The sequence below is a fragment of the Alnus glutinosa genome, chromosome 3, assembly GCF_958979055.1.
Source record: "Alnus glutinosa chromosome 3, dhAlnGlut1.1, whole genome shotgun sequence".
NCBI classification, from domain to species: domain Eukaryota; kingdom Viridiplantae; phylum Streptophyta; class Magnoliopsida; order Fagales; family Betulaceae; genus Alnus; species Alnus glutinosa.
The window spans coordinates 240,945-257,942 of record NC_084888.1 but is presented as its reverse complement, the minus strand read 5'-3'; the positions used below and the strand labels follow the sequence as shown (position 1 = coordinate 257,942).

General features: G+C 35.9%; 2 protein-coding genes across 5 annotated transcripts; one reads left to right on the top strand and one right to left on the bottom strand.

Annotated features, from left to right (window-relative positions):
* The first annotated feature begins 411 nt into the window (after positions 1-411).
* On the top strand, positions 412-2,552 carry LOC133862871 (transcription factor MYB61). Its single transcript, XM_062298776.1, has 3 exons — positions 412-910; positions 1,024-1,153; positions 1,250-2,552. Exons 1-3 carry the CDS (start codon positions 778-780, stop codon positions 2,286-2,288), a joined length of 1,302 nt encoding a protein of 433 aa, XP_062154760.1. The 5' UTR covers positions 412-777; the 3' UTR covers positions 2,289-2,552.
* Positions 2,553-6,110: 3,558 nt separating this feature from the next.
* Positions 6,111-14,883, bottom strand: LOC133862872 (pectin acetylesterase 12-like). 4 transcript variants are annotated; one of them, XM_062298778.1, is made up of 13 exons: positions 14,547-14,883; positions 13,770-14,092; positions 12,157-12,239; positions 11,330-11,459; positions 11,147-11,220; positions 9,928-10,014; positions 9,721-9,845; positions 9,549-9,609; positions 8,298-8,351; positions 8,115-8,192; positions 7,867-7,972; positions 7,607-7,752; positions 6,111-6,733 (listed from the first exon to the last, which is right to left on the bottom strand). In XM_062298778.1, the coding sequence occupies exons 2-13, from the start codon at positions 13,969-13,971 to the stop codon at positions 6,626-6,628; spliced, it is 1,254 nt and encodes a 417-aa protein (XP_062154762.1). In that variant the 5' UTR covers positions 13,972-14,092; positions 14,547-14,883; the 3' UTR covers positions 6,111-6,625. The 4 variants fall into 4 exon arrangements, with proteins under 4 accessions (XP_062154762.1, XP_062154764.1, XP_062154763.1 ...); XM_062298780.1 differs by having other exon boundaries at positions 13,770-13,997; XM_062298779.1 differs by lacking the exon at positions 14,547-14,883 and having other exon boundaries at positions 13,770-13,997; positions 14,082-14,516.
* Positions 14,884-16,998: the final 2,115 nt, after the last annotated feature.

Here is a 16,998-nt window from a genome sequence, read left to right as displayed (position 1 = left end):
GGTATTTTTCTTGTGTCCAAGGAATTTCCCTTTTCCAAATATTGTATCTACTTTTATTTTAGGAATCTGGGGATAGACTAGGATGAATATGGTATTGCTTGAAGCTTTATACAAACTCCAAAGTTGTCGTTTCCATGATCATAAAAAAAAAAACCCTCTGTACGTGTAGGTTTAATTCCAATACCTGAACTTAATTTTATTACTCCGGCTTCTCAGAATGAATTTTCAAGTCTATTTTTCCTCTTTCTTTTTTTTTTTTTTTATTAATAAAATATCTGTCAAGAAAATGCCCAAGCAGTGCTGCCAAAGTCTAATTCTCAAACCTTTATATGAGACATGCAAAGTAAAAAATTATTGGAGCTTACCCCATCTCCCCCATGCTCCCTCCATCTCCTGGATATGTCCAATGGCATCTGGACCGTCCACAGATGATGGAACCCACTGAGACTGACCCAATGCTAGGAAGTAATGGAGAGAATCAAAACTCGGAAAAATTATAGTATATAAATTCAAAACCAACATCTCCAATCACCCTCTTGAATGTGACTTCTCTCTCTGCGGCTCCTCCTATTAGTTTGATTCCCTACCAGGCTGCCATTTCATTTTCTAAATCTCTCTCTCTCTCTCTCTCCACATAATCCACCACCCGATTTCCTAGAACCCGTATCAGAGCGAGCCCTCCTCTCCCGTTGCTGACAATTCGCAAGGTCTGCACAAAACTTTGCAACTTTTATAAATAAAGCTTTTGCCAGCACAGAAGGTTTGGCTGGACTCCACATGGGGAGGCACTCTTGCTGTTACAAGCAGAAGCTAAGGAAAGGCCTTTGGTCTCCTGAGGAAGATGAGAAACTTCTGAATTATATTACCAAGCATGGACATGGGTGTTGGAGCTCTGTCCCTAAACTTGCAGGTACATATATATACTTTATGATGTTATTGTGATGCAGAACAAAGAGTACTTTTGAGGACTAAATTAATGTCATTGAGGTTCTTCTCCTTAATTTGTATGATATTCATTGGCAGGTTTGCAAAGGTGTGGAAAGAGCTGCAGGTTGAGGTGGATTAATTACCTGAGACCTGATTTGAAGAGAGGAGCATTCTCTCAGCAGGAAGAGAATCTGATTATTGAACTCCATGCAGTTCTTGGCAACAGGTGGTTTAATTTACGTTCAGTTTCTTTCATACTTTTAGCTTATTGGATGATCACTTGTGTTCTCATAATTAATTATGTCCTACTCCACGCCACCAGATGGTCTCAGATTGCAGCTCAGTTACCAGGAAGAACCGATAATGAGATAAAAAACTTATGGAATTCATGCCTTAAGAAGAAGCTCAGGCAAAGAGGCATTGACCCCAACACTCACAAACGGCTCTCCGAGGTTGAGATTGACAAAGAGAAGCTGCCCGCAACCAACAAAATCAATGAGAAAACCTCTGATCAACTGAATCTCATCGAGGCATCAAATTCAAAGCCACCTCCAATGCCTGCAGATCGATACCCAGTTGATGTTTCTTCCACCTCCAAGGTCAACAACAGCATTGGCAGCAACAATACTAGTTTGAAAACCACCCAGGAATTCTTCCTAGATAGGTTTGGTGCTACTTCCCATGAAAGCTCCAGCACCAGTTGCAGGCCTTCTGATCTGGCGGGGTATTTCCCTTTCCAGCATTTGAATTATGGGCCCGATATCGGGCTCTCTGTAAATACTTCTCTTTGCTTCAACCAAAATTCCAGATGCTCTGAGATGATTTCAGACTACAATTCTAGTATGGCTTCCACAATGCTTCATTCCATCTCAAGCTCAATTTATCCAAGTGCAACACGTGTAAAACCTTCTGTAAGTCTTCCCTCCAATAATCGTTCCTTAGGCTCTGGTGGTGTCAATGGGGTCCAGAACTGGGAAACCAGTACCTTCAGTACTAACAACGGCAGCAACAGCAATGGAAGCAGTAGCAGTATGGAATTGCAAGGCAACAGTAACTTGTTTGAGAACCATGCTTTCGCTTGGGGAGTGGCAGATCATGTAAAATCTGATAAAGAAGCCCATGTCCATCCCTTAGAAGCCGATGCTGAAGACATCAAATGGTCCGAATATCTCCATACGCCGTTTCTGTTGGGAACCACCCTACAGAATCAAACCTCTCAGCCTATTTGCAGTGACATTAAACCAGAAACAGGCTTCACAACAGACGGCTCAAGTACCACTTGGCATCATAACCAGCATCAACAACCTTTGCAAGCTTCGGACCTCCAGCAACTTGCTGTGACTTTTGGACAAACCCTTTAGTTTTGACTTGACATGTTGAGAAGAGGCTTGGAAAAGGGTATTTTCTGGTTACAGGTGTGTGCTATAGAACTTTCTTTTGGTTTTGTAAATGTGTCTAATACAAATCTTCCTAGCCTTTTTTTTTTTTTTTTTTCCCTTACAATATTTTTGTGATTTGTTTGAGCTTATGTTTATGCCTTGTCGATCCATGAAACACATAGAATTACTAAATAAGGCTTGTTGCAGGGTCTCTTCTGCTTATATCCTACATTTATTCTGGATTCACATGTTGTTGTAAGTTTATTCGTCAACAATAAAAAAAGAAAAAAGAAGCTCCTTTTATATTTTGAAAAAGAGAAACAGTAAGGTTTAAAAAGCCTTTTCAGATCGAAGTTCATGGTGATTGCGACTCCATGTGCAAGATATCCATATCTGTTGGTTTCCTGGGGATTTTATTTTCACTTTAATATTATCCATCTCTTTCTTTCTTGATCCTTTTCACATTGAAAAATAAACAAAATTTCCATGTTCTTTTCTAATGCAAAATTGAAGGGACCGTTTTTCTTAAATGGGTGTCTATCACTGTCTCCCTACAGATGGAGATGGTTTTCACTTTTTGACAGTCTTTAAGTCACTTCCCCCCTTCAAGACTCGATGACTGAAGACAAGAAATCATAGATGTGTCGTCCTACGGTTTACCTCACCCAGAAGTCCTAGAGATGATATATATATATATATGTAATTATGTATGTGCCATAATTTCAAGCATAGGTGGAAAATCCAACTAATAAGAGAGGCAAAAAGCCCCACAGGCCACAACAAGCTCATAGCAATCAACCAGCTGGTCAAGCAATACTGGAAATGACTTGCACTCTGATAAAGACCATAAATTCCTTGTCTGATAGGCCTTTTTGCAGTACTAACAATATCTTAAGGACATGGTGAAGCGGAAAAAAATTCCATCCAATTCAGCATAAGGGAATGGGGATATTTTTGAAGTGTACAGTACTATATATTGCGAGGTGACAAGTTTTGTACCACTCATCCATTTGTACCATTTATTACAAGAGGATACCAATGCGCGGTGGCCGTAGTGTGGGCCTCAATTTTACCAGTTTTATATAGAATGGGGTCCCTGCAAGGGGCATCCCATTGATGCTGAAACTTCAAGAGAGAAAGCAATTAATTAGAGTTCGGTGTTTCAGTGGAACATGATAGAAATCAGTCAAATCACTGATAATAATATCAGGTAGGATCGTACATGGTGAGTTTATCTGTGAAGAAGCATTTTCGTTGAAAGAAACAAGGGTAAATCCTGCCAAAGCGAATATATAGTAGCAAATCCCATGAGATTAAGCTTTCTTCGATAACACCACCTTTTTTTTTTCTTTTTTTCTTTTTCATCTCGTTGTTATTAATTTGTTCTTTTCAAAACAAAAACATCAAAGCACAAAACATTCGGAACAGTAACATTTGCATATAAAGTTAATTGATATCAACCTCAGGGACAAGGCAATGCAAAGGGTGATGATAAAAAGTAGAAACGTGCATGTTAAACAATCCTGTTACTCTTTCATGTCAACAAGAAGCTTGACTCCAAAAAGTGTTTCACCATGCCTTTAACCAGAATAAAATTACTAGGTAAAAACGGTATCTACCGCAAAGAAAGAATTAAAACAAGAAATGGCTTACTTTATCAAGTAACATCTCTAAATTTTTGAAGTGTAAAACCCCGAAAAGTCAAGCCCCATATTAGTTGAGTGAATTGTGAAGATACATGAGTAATAAGTTTCACATTGGTTATTTTTTTAAGTAAGAATAAACTATATAAGTGACTATAAAAAACTTCAAATTTATGACAGAAATAGGACTAACGTTTCATTCGGTTGTGTACAAAAACAACCCGTTCAAGGTCATCCCATCCAATTGAATTAGTCTCCCTCAATAGAATAGGTCAATGTTTCTTTATGTATGCATACACACATGTATATCACCAAATTATTGGGTCTATTTGTTGGGGTCTACAGGCATGCGTAGGAAAAGAACAAAAAGCATTGTGTTGCAATGGCAGACTGATCAGGGGGGATGATGAGATGGCAAGCTTTGATCCCTTATTCATAAAGATTTGCGTCAGAAAATTGTACATTTTGGAATCTTAGCTTTTCTTTTAGTATATATAATATAACAGCAAGGGTCAATTTTTTTTTTTTTTTTTAATATGTGTTTACGAATATGAATGTGATGATAATGACAATGATTTTGCTGATCATGACAGCAATGATGATGATCTATAAAATAAGCATTATGAGAATATTATGTACTGGATGAAAGATACACATGCATATGTGCAGAAATCAAGGTGAATAAGACTAAAGGCACCAGTTTCAACTAATAGTTAAGGCTTGGAGCAGCAGCAGGAGGGCAGAGAAAGGTAGGGCGGGGGGATTGCAATTTACCAAGGGTAACAAATTCTCGTACACTGCAATACAAGAGTCACAATTCCTTCTTCTCTTAGAGAAAAGAAAAATGATACTTGGAGTAAAACCTGATCTCAAGAGTGATAGTTAAATATGGTTGAGATGGGGGGACAGTTTTTAACCTTTCTCCTTTTGTATTAGTTATGAAAACCAAAAGTAACATAAAAGAGTGATATGAAAGGATGTTATTAACCTCAATACTTCCTGAGAGCCCAAAAGGAGAAGAAAGGGAGTACAACTACAAGCATGGGGAATTTGCTAGTGGGCTTTTTGCCTTGTAAAGGGTGCGAGAGATAAGAAGTTTGCAAAACCTTATAGGGATCCATAGAATTTAGGGTTTAAATTGGAGGCTGTCAAATCTAAATTCACTCTTCAAAGACACCAAAGTCACATGAGAACAGAATAAATATGTAGATTAGGAAACAGTTCATTGCAAATGGCATGTTTTAGGGCTACTTAGGGCTCATGCTCCTTTTGGTTCTATGCTTCCATTAGAAAATTTGATACCAGGTCTTTTTTGAGTTTTGTTTATTTCCCTATAATAAAACCTATCTGGCTGCCCAATACGTTACTCATCCCACAGATGATTAAAGGGTTAATAATAACCATTAATTCGAGACGAGTCTCAAATCTTGCCACAATCATTGTTACAAGTTTCAAATATTCGAAATGTGAACCGATACAATATGTTTCCAGCACATCAGACCCACCATGAGAATAAAATACTACGTAAATCACAAAGGGTAACATGGCAGGATCATGATTAAAACAAATTTAAAGAAATCATCGCGTCGTCCAGTTGCAAGCATATTCTAATAACAACAAATTAAGAAGCAAGTGGGACTTTTGGTATTCCAAAACACCTAAAAAAAAAAAAAAATACCCATTGAAAGAAAATATTGGTGCAGAAGCCTTTATCTCCATAAGAAACACAACTCTTTATAGGGAGGTAAACATAAAAGGGGCATGTTACTTACACATCAAGCGCACAACAGGACACAACAACCCCTCACATGGAATGGGTCCCAGCGTGTGGAGTCCACCCCCATGTGAGGGGCTGTTGTACCCCTGTTGTGCCCATAATGTGTAAATAACATTTTCCAACATAAAAACCCAACCTATCGGTTGATGAGACTAGCATGGTAAATCTTATAAATTATTTGATGAATCCTAGCTCAATCCCTTTGCCCCAAGTAATGGGCAGTCAGGCTGATAGGGTCTCAATAACTTACTAACACGTGTCGGTATGTTATTAGAGCCACATCACCCACCACCTTCCAATCACATGCATGCTGACACATGTCAACATGTTGTAAAAGATTTATGGGCCTAACATTTTTTCCATTTAGGTTATGCCAGCCAGAAGAAAGCCCAAGCGTAAGTCCACCATTGATAACACAAAGATTTTGACAAATATCATAACCATCCATCCATAGTGATCCATCTCTCTGAAATAAAAAGTTCAAATTTGTTCAACTTCGGAAAATTCAATGGTCTTGATGTTGCCAATCAACCCTCTTCAACATAGTAACAAATCTAATATTTCGGATGAATACCTCAGTTAAGCACTTGGACTGCCCAATAGAAGTAGCGTATGCATAGCAACTACTGTCATTGGCTAAATTACAAATAAGTTATTACAAGGACAACAAATTTGCAAAGGTAAACTACATTCACCATGAAATTTCTATATATCAATGCGAAGGTGCTGAATACATTTGCAATTCTCAGCAACCTTCTTCTTTTTTCCTTTTTCTTTTTATTTTTATTTTGTCATCTATCAAAATTCAATTGATTTGCTAAGTTCTTTCAATATCAAATAGAAATAAATAGATCTCTCAGTAAGATACCACGAGACTCAACCAATTGGTAGAACCTGGCTCATTTAAAAATCAGATTGTGGCAACTCTTGTCACAAGGGTAAGGACAGTCGACGGCTTTAACGCTTGCTCGGTCAAAATACCAGTCTCCCACAGCAAGTGCAATCGCCTACATATTGGCAATTAAATAATTTTACGTGCTTTGAAACTCTTGTTTATACAAAACCCATATAAAAGAGCAGAGGAATCAGTTTCAAAATGCAAGCATTCAGCATAGCAAAATAGTCAAATCAGGAGTGCCTATAAAAGACAACAAAGAACCCCCCTCATCTGAGAGCTAAACGGAAAGCACTTTAAGTTTTTCTGATTTTTCCTTTGAATTTCTTTTGCGGGGGAAAGATCTATATTACGGAAGAAGTAGCAACATTTAAAGGTCGTGAAAAGCACATGAGATGTCATCTTATAGTAGTTCAGCAGGTGATTTTGAGATAATACGTATACATGTGTAATGTGTTGATATAGGAACTTTTTAAACATAATCAGCCAACATTTGGTTTCTAAGTTGTCAGCAATCCTTCCCTGCCATGAATGTCAGATTCAAAAAAAAACTTGCACCTTTATTTTTTAAACAGTCACTAAAAGTTATACACATCATTTCCCTTTGCCTCCAGTTTTTATCAAGGGGAGTTTCCTAGCATATACATCGAGACATCTATGGAGTATTGATGAGGTAAATGTAATATGGAGCCTTGTGATTCATCCTACCCCGAGCAGTACAATGCTTAGAAAGGTCTCATGGGATAAGATACATGATGGGAATTTTGAAGTCAAGGTATTATTATATTATCTTTTGTAACTAAGAAACTCACAATCATTCATCCCCCCCCCCCCCCCAAAAAAAAAAAAAAAAACTAACAATCATGTATGTGCGTACTAATACATATGTACATACAAATTTAAATGTCAGGACAAATATAATAACTCTGGTGCTTTATGGCTATGATGTGTCAAAGCAAAATATAATCAGTTGAGTCAGCCATACCTTCTTTCCAATAACTGGAGAATCATCAGCAAACCATGTATCCTGCCTCTCTGTTTGGCAATGAGCAAAACAAGAATTTATAAACATCCCATTTTGTCTAGACATTGAGAAGTGTCTCATTTCCTTCAGCATTTCATTCCTGAACCCTGTTCCATCAAACAAAGAAGTGCCTTTATCAGTAGATTAAATTTAGTCATTATGTTTTGAAGCCAATATGAAATCAGAAGCTCAAGCTAGTGATTTCACATATATGAAATCACCTTGCAGAAATCGGATCTGTGCTGGAGTACATTTTTCATGATTTAATCTACAATTATGCCAATAGCCTGAGGGATCCGCAGATGGTGGAGCTAAACTGGATTGTACCTGATTTCAAGTAGAAAATTTATGACTTAATTCATCTATCTTGTTGCTCGAGACCTTCCATTGCTACTCGCAATGCAAGATAATTCATCCATTATGGACATTAAGATAATCAAAAGGCCAATCTATGTAACAGCAGAATTACCTGCCACGAATCATAGGCTGTATTGAGAATAAAAAGTGGTGTTTTAATGTCGCCGATTAAGTTTTGAGGGAAGAAGCACTAAGAAGGAAAAAAGGATAAAAGAGTCAACAGAGCACAGAATGTTGTGTTTCATCTGATACATTCAAGATGAGGTATATGCCTGAGAAAATCAAAAGAGATTACCGAAGTTGGATCTAGGCGGTCAGTACAGATATGTGGTAGATTATTCCGCACTGCCTGCAATAATTATACAAATCAAGCTTCGATTACAATCATGCCAAATGGTCCAAGCTTGTATAAGAAAGACTAAGGGAGTCAACTCAAAAAAAAAAATAGAAAATATCATTTAGCAAGCTGGGTACAATGGCTCTGTTGGTCATACATTCTCTAAGACACAAACAGTAATGCCATTAGAGCAATGACTTGGCATGTATGGCATGAATTTAAGTCTAAGGCATAAGATCAGGTTTATGTGCTCATAGAGTTCTTAATTATCATGTTTGATACAAAACCTTGGCTACACCATAGTACACAGTGAATCCAGAAAGTGAAAATAAAAGGGATGCCCGGTGAAAATTTCTGCTTAAAATGACTAGTCAATCTTATATTATTAACTAAAGAAATTTCATGGCAGCCATTCTTGCTGGACCACAAGATGGATGCATGCCATTTGCATAGATTTTGTAGGTCTTTTCTGAAAAACTCTCTCTAGACTATTTTTACCAGACAATGCAGGCCACCAAACTATCAATTTTTATTGAGATAATCAACAAATACTGATCACAACAAAGAAAATTAAAAATAAGATAGTATCTCCACTAAAAAAATAGTTAACAAAGCTTGATTCGCCTCATTGTAATTGCTAGATTAGCAAGAACTACAACAGTTTCATTCTTCTTAGATTATTGAGTAAGTATGATATATGCATGAATTCGATCTTGTTATATCACCAATTCTTGTAAAAGCCTAAGCTGATAGGAATGGAATCATTTGATTAGTATTCTACTATTCTCCCTCATGTATGGATCCAAACTCTTATTCAATAAGTGGAGCTCAACAAATAAAATATTTGACTTGAATAAGAGATATAATATGGAGTCAGAACTCGAATTCAAAATCTTTGTTTTAATACCATCTTAGATCATCAATTACCTCAAACACTATAGCTGATAGGAAAATGTGAATTTAATCATTTAATTAATATTTTAACATATCTCATATTGACACAATCGATATCCAATCATAAACTCTATATCTAATTGTAGGCTAATTTTGAATATAAAGATAAGACATTTGTCATTTTGATTTCAAACTTCATTAACAAAGTACTTGCAGTGAAGAGTCATTGACCCGCAGGTCAATTCAAAACGAAGTCTGCAACCATGGAAATATGCAAAAGATGCCAAGTTACAAAGTTTAAAATCAACATAGTACCTGCAAGCCTACTACACCACTGAACATGTTCCTAAGTGTGCGCGCACCTGATATATCGACCCTACAATTCCAAGGCAAGACGATGGTAATTATAATTATTAATAACTAAGATAAGGAACAATTCTGCATATAAATATTGTGAAGTATAAGAGCATTAAGAAGTCGTATTTACGTATCAAGGAACATTCCGGCATCACTTAGGCACTTCACTTTAGTAGTTCTTGGTAATAAACCTCGGAACTCATCACAGTGTAAAATAGATGCCAAACCCCCAGCAGAGCACCCAGAAAGAAGAGCCTGAAGCAGGTAATCATAAGTGAAAAAAGATCATAAAGTAAAATGGCATGAAAAGAGAACAGATTAACGATAAATATTACACCTGGTTAGCAAAGCGCATTCCCTTTGACAGTAAATCTTCCATTGCAGCCAACCATATACGCTGTCCCCTAAATTGCAGCTGTGCAGCCTAAGAAACAGTCTTATATGTTAATGCATGATGAACACAAACAAATAAGAAAAATTTGGTAATCAACCCTGCACTTTTAGATGCCAATTAGGTTTTTCAATCAAGTTATTTAGATAGTCAATTGAATTGATCACTTTGATTGATGGATAAAGATAAGAATGAAGACCATTCTCTTTCTCCTACTCTCTCTCTTATGAAAACATAACTTGTGTTATCATGCAGCTATCACTAATATATGTTGAAGGCACAACATATAAATCATAGAAAAAAAGTTAGGAAGGTTGATGGAGCTTGTTGGGAATAAATTGAATAATCCCATTCTCACCAACCCGTCTGAAGAGGATCGGGCCTCAAGGCCAGCACCAGCCCACGGAGAATTGCAGGCCTCAAGCCAAGACAACAAGACTCCCTATTAGACTTATCTCAGGAGACAGACACCCAAACTAGTCATCCCCAGAAAATGCTATTTCCGGGATATATACATCCAGGGACCGAGATTCAACTCATCCAGCCAAGGCTCGGGACAAGCAAGTCCCGAGAACTCAGATATCAGTCTCATTCCAGGAAATCCGGATTAGAACCATACTCCAAGTTTAATTAGGATAGGAGTCACAATCCGAGTCCAATTAGAACTCCCTGAAGATCCGAGATCAAATCTAATCCCTGAAGATCAGGGATCATGCTGAAGATCCGGACCAGATCCTACATCTGATAAGGAATCCAAGTTCAAATCAAACTCTGACAGCGCTCCTAGGTTAAGTTAGAGCAGGAAACCTAATTCAGGTTGACATTTACCTTTTAACCTATACCAGGTATAAACAAAGACTGAATATTTTATGCATGGAGCATTGTTTTCTCTCAGAGACTGACTTAGGCATCAGAATGACATCCCCAGAAGGGTCTCTTGATTTTAGTTGTTTTGCAGTGTTCTTGAGAACGGGAAGAACATCGAAGAACGTGCCACCATACCGGAAATTGTCTTAACAAAGCTTGTTCATACAAATTGATCACCAAGATACCAAAGCATTTTCCCCAGAAATTTAACATTCATGACGAATAATTTAATATTCATGACAAATAATTAAAATCAATATTTCATGGAAACAGTAAATGGTAAAATATTCCTACAAACCTTATCTTCACCATCACCAGTAAAAGAGGCACCATCACAGTAGCGAAGTTTTACTCTATTCCAGTTGAAAAAATCTGCAACCCCATATAGAGAAGACAGTGGTCAAGATAGTTCAGGCAAGAAAAAAGCAGAAGCAGCAAAAGGCAGAATCAATTCATTATATTGTCAAGTTCAAGAGTAAACCAGGATTTTCTTCAGCTTTATTGCTCAGTATTCCCGTAAATGCTATCTCCTTTTCCATGTATGTTGAGGATCCACGTCGAGTTTTTTTGCGGTAAACACAAGTTCTAATGTTGTTACACCATCCGCCTCCCTGCCACAAGATATTTGAATAAGTTGATTTGTCAAGTAAGGACACCATTACAGTATTAAAAGGTAAGTTGAGACTTGTGTAGCGAGCGTACTAACCAAAAAGTGTCATAATTAACTAGTGATAAAATGATGATTCTGATGATCACAACAATAAGAATGATAACAGCAGCAACAACAATAAGAATAATGTTAAAAAGACTGCATCTTAGAGAGTCATTGAGCTGTCATCTCAAAAACTTTGTTACAGCATAACTCTGATACTGTGAAAAGCCTTGAACCATATTGGAGATATAACAAACAAAAACACAGTGCTGAAATATTTACTGTTGCATTTGATGTTAAAGATCATAGAACTTTTTTCAATGAAGCAGTAATCTGTCTTGTGAGAATAGCACATTTTCCTGAAACCACTGAATAACCAGGAGTATACAAAATAGTTGTTGAAGCACAAAATTATCAACAAGAAACCATGAAACGCCAACAGAACTTATTACAATACCAGAAAATTCAGTTTGATAGTCGTACTTACATAAGCCAAATGCTTAAATTAGACAGATTTTAATTTATTCCAAATAGTGAAGATTCCACAGGAGAACATATGCAAACAGATGTTCCTGTGAAGTATATATGCAAGTAATATAATGTAAGAACTATGCATTATGTATTAAAGGATGCCATTTCAAGTCTATCTCACAAACCTCCAATTGAACGAGCCAACTCTTTGCTCCTGACCCATATCCACGATGCCAATGATATCCGGGTAACGTTCCATCCAAGCAGACTGCAACGGTGAAAACAGAATGTGGTTTATGAGATCAATGAGACAAATATCATAATATAAAACGCCACATATTAGAAGTCATTATTTACAAAATGAATTTAAAATTAAGAGAACGACAATTACGAGAAGGATAGCCTCATAGGTAATTGAAAAAATGTTAAACCACCACTTATTTCAAAAGCTTAAACTGATAAGAAGAAGGTAAATTTTGTTGAGAGAGAAAATCAAGTTGAAGAAGGAAACAAGTTTCTAGCAAGTAACGGCTAGTAGCCGTTACTCAACCTATATTTTCTAGCTCTTATTTCCTACGATTTTCTCAGCATTTTCTTCCTTGGAGTCAACATGCACATGATCCCAAGACATCAGATGACCTATCCTTAGCTTCTTTTTGGAACAGTCTGCACAGCAGACTTGCAGCCCGATTCCCTCCAGGATTTCTGCTGCATATTGCACCTCAATGTTTCCCGGTTGACTCAAGAGTCCTCAAACTCAGCAAACTACTTTTTCCTTTTCTGTTTCATCTCACACAATTCTGTTTGTAAAAAGCTTTGTACAATTCTTCCTAAACAAGTGTAAATTTTACTCTATAAATAATACCTAACAGCACTGGTTTTGGTCAAGCAACCAAACCAGTTTGTCACTTGTATTTTTCAAATTTAATCATTTTTTTTAATAAGTAATAAGTCAATCTCATTAAAAGCGTGAGGCGCCTCTTAGTACACTGGGAGTATACAAAAGGAAACGCCTAACTAGAAAAACGAGCAAAGAAAATAAGTAAATTTAATCATTCAATCAATACTTTAATACTCTCCCTCATGTGGGAGCTCAAACTTCATTTTAATAGGTAAGATCTAACACGTGAAATATTTAATTGAAAATGAGGGTGAATGACTGAGATAGGGTTCGAACTCAGGACCTCTAACTCTAATACCATGTGAAAATCATCATTTGTCTCAAAAGTTTAAGCTAATAGGAAAAGGTAAATTTAACGATTTAATCAATAGAAAATGATCTGTCAATAGTACAAACGAGAGAGTGATGGAGCGGTTGAATAAAATCCTCCAATAGTCCAATTGAACAACATAGATCAACTTAAATAACTAATAAATACCAACACAAGCAACAATAGTAACCATATAATGATAGATTATATTCTGGCAACAAAACAAATTTTTTTTTTTTTTTTGAAGAGCCAACAAAACAAATATAGAGCAGTGAAATAACATCGAAAAAAATAATTGGACGGAATAGAATAATAACGAAAACAGAAGGCTAAGAGAACTTGGGAAAGTATAACATAAATCTGCTACTCTGTTATTTGCATTAAACCCATATCTACCGAAGTAATGCCCATATCTAATTCAAGCGAACTACCGAAGTATTAATGTAAAGAAAGAAAAATAGCAGGAAATCACAAAAGCAATCAAAATAAAAATAAAATAAAATAATTTTTTTTTTCAAAAAAAAAAAAAAAAAAAAAGGAAGAAAGAAAGAAAGAAAATTTGCAATGATAATAGAAAAAGAATGTACCTGCTCCTTTTGCACCAGCGCCATGAATGAGGGTTAGTCCTACCATCAAAGCGTTAGGAGCTATTGCAGCTTTGGAGACTCCATAAGCCTCCGCCTCGAACAAAGGCATTGCTGTTCCATTGAGACGAAGCTCCTCAAACCCATCAACCCAGTTGCTAAAAACAAGTCCGATTACAATCCCCACACACAGAAGCTTCACCATGGCTACCTCCTTAGAGTTCAATCACTCTGCCACTCAAACCCTGTCAAAGAAATCGAAGAATACAAACAAGGCAAGCCAGAGAGACTTGGCTAAGGTTTTTATATATTTACCATTCGTCTAACTGCGCGCCCAGAAGGCAGAAGCTGAATTAGTATACTTTCTATATATAACACTCAGAAAACATTTATAACAACACCTTCCATTAAGAAATCTAGGAGCTAAATATAGGATATAATCTTGTGTTTGGACAGAGTTTTGGCAGTGAGGAGTGTTTGCCGGGCTTTTTTATGACTCTTGGAGCACGTTTGGAATCTTATTTTTGTTTGACTAAGAAGAGGAAAGCTATAACGACGGTAATTGACTGCTCTATCTCACAAACTATTTAGGACCGCTGATTAGAATGAGAGCAATGTCAACGAGCTAGGACGTATCAACTGGGATCCGTGACCGTATTCCGTGTTGCCGTGTACAATGGTTGATGCTCTAGAGACAGACTAGAGAGAACAGTAATGAATCGTTTTGTGAAAGATGAATAAAAATTGTGGTCGGGCTCAGTTAATGATGTTTAGACGTACCTTTTTAGCTTTTCAGTTTTCACGACACTACACTATTCTGTGCGGTTGGCTTTTATGGATCTCGGTGGAACCCGTGCGTTGTCAGCGTTGAGTTTGAGTGGCTTACAGCTATCTCTACTTTTTCGCGAACATGTAATAATCAGTGACCATTTTGTTGATCCCTAATTTAACTGGAGCCGAATTTTTAGGAGTTTGCTGTTTGGATTCTCATTTCTCAATAGTCAATAGATGGAGCGGAGCGGATTGCTCCAGATCTGTCATCGATCTGTTGGGTAAATAAATTCTATAAAAATTTCCTGGCCTGTTTCCATCTCCGGCCACTCATGTTTTGTTCAAATTTACCATTCGTACATATTCTATGGGAAATTTAAGGTGAAAATGGATGGAAGAATGTTAAGAAATTGGGGGATAACGCCATGTTCTTGGTTTTATGATTTTATCACATCTTTTTTTTTTTGTCTGTTACAGTAGCTCGATCTGAAGGATCGGAAAAGACTGACGACTTGGTCATATGGGCTAATTGGACATTAATTAAATGATATAAAAGAGATCGAAGATGGCTTTTAATGATTTGGTTGCACACTTGCACCCATCTTAATTACAACTTTTAATAATTTAATAGCGACACTCAAAAAATCATGAAAATTTTAAGTGTAGTTGTTAAGAGGTAGTTCAATCGACTGAAGACCATATCTCATAAAGCAGAAGTCAGTAGTTCGAATCCTCTTTCCCCCTATTGTATGGACATGTAAAAAAAAAATATATATATATATATATATATATATATATATTCAACATTGTTATGAACGGTTAAATATTAATATACATTTTTGAATATTAACATTAATCAATAAAAAGACTTTTGCTATCAAAATGCATGTAATTTTGTAATTAATTTGATTAGTTGAAGTGGCCAGTACTGGATCTGACAGTAATTTGATTATCTTGACAGGTTATTAATTTGACCCCACAAGTGATCCCGTGAGTCACGTTAATAAAACCCAAATCCGATGGTGACCATTACTAGCTAGCTAACATCATCGATCTTTTTAGATTTTTGCAATATATATTTCTTTTTTATATAGATTTTTGCAATATATATATATATATATTTCATTATGAACGTTTATGTTCACAATTAATAGCCATAGCTTTTATCCAACATTTTATCAATATTATTACGATTAGATTTTTGCATCGGTGGTTGAAAAATAATTTTATTTACCACCGATGCCTATGGGAAAATTAATAGATTACTATCCGCTCTCTATCCATTCCTTAATGAACTTTTGCAAATCAGCTTAATCGAATTTTGGCAATCTTTTTTAAATAAAATCACTATTATACTTCAAAATTAATGTGCCTTTTAAAATTATTGATGAATCAAAACAATGATTTATTATAAATCTAATTATAATTTTAAGAATCACAAGAGTACTTTTGAAGAAATAAAAATAAGACGTGAATGAATGTAGCATTATTCGCTTGAGGCAGTTTGGCACATCCCTCACTTTAAAAAGGGACCAGATATATAGATCACTCCTTCGAGGTGAGAATGTGGTACGACCACCCAGCTCGACTTTTTTTATTATTATTATTTTGCAAAGTTTTTAATGGTGTAATTAAATAATTTACATGTTTTGTTAAGAAATTGATGGGAAAATATTAATTTTTTATTTTTTTTAAAAAAAAAATGATAGAAACCCGTGGAAGTTTTTGTAAAGAAATATCAGAGTGAATTTATCGATATGGGACCAAAACTCAAAATACTAGTATATTAATTTCCATTATAAATAATAAGCTAGTTGACACAGGGTTGGCTCAATATATTTTGGGGTCTAAGGCAAGAATTTTAAACGAGACATTTTTTCGTGGGCCCCACTCTCAAGGATTGTTGTTTTTGTAGAATTATGACTTGTATTTCAACGAGTCTCTTTATTGGCTTTCTTGTAATCTACATTATTTTATTTTTTTTTTAACATGTCCACACAAGAAGGGAGATTCAAACTAGTGACATCCGCTTCATAAAGTATGGTCCCTAGCTGATTAAGCTACCATTTGAGGACCACATCATTTTAGTTGAGTCTCCTACTAATAGAGAAAATGTACTGTTTTTTTGTTGGTATTAATTGTTGTGTTCTTCGGCCTTTAACTATTTATTTTTCTATTGAAGTTAAAAAGTCACAGAAGAAGAGATCATGCTTCTTTTGTTTTTTCAAGACCATTCCAGATTATGATTGGGCTTTTTTTTTTTTTCAAACAAATCTATCTTTGAGAACCTTATTCCATTGAAAAAAAACCGTTTTAACTTATGATTATAATTCTTTTTCTTTTAAACAAACTTGTTTTGGGGTTCTTTTTCTTTTTCTTTTTCTTTTTTAACAAACTTGTCTTTGGGGCATTAAGCAACCGCCTAATTAAGCCAGCCTTGAGTTGATCATTTATATATATA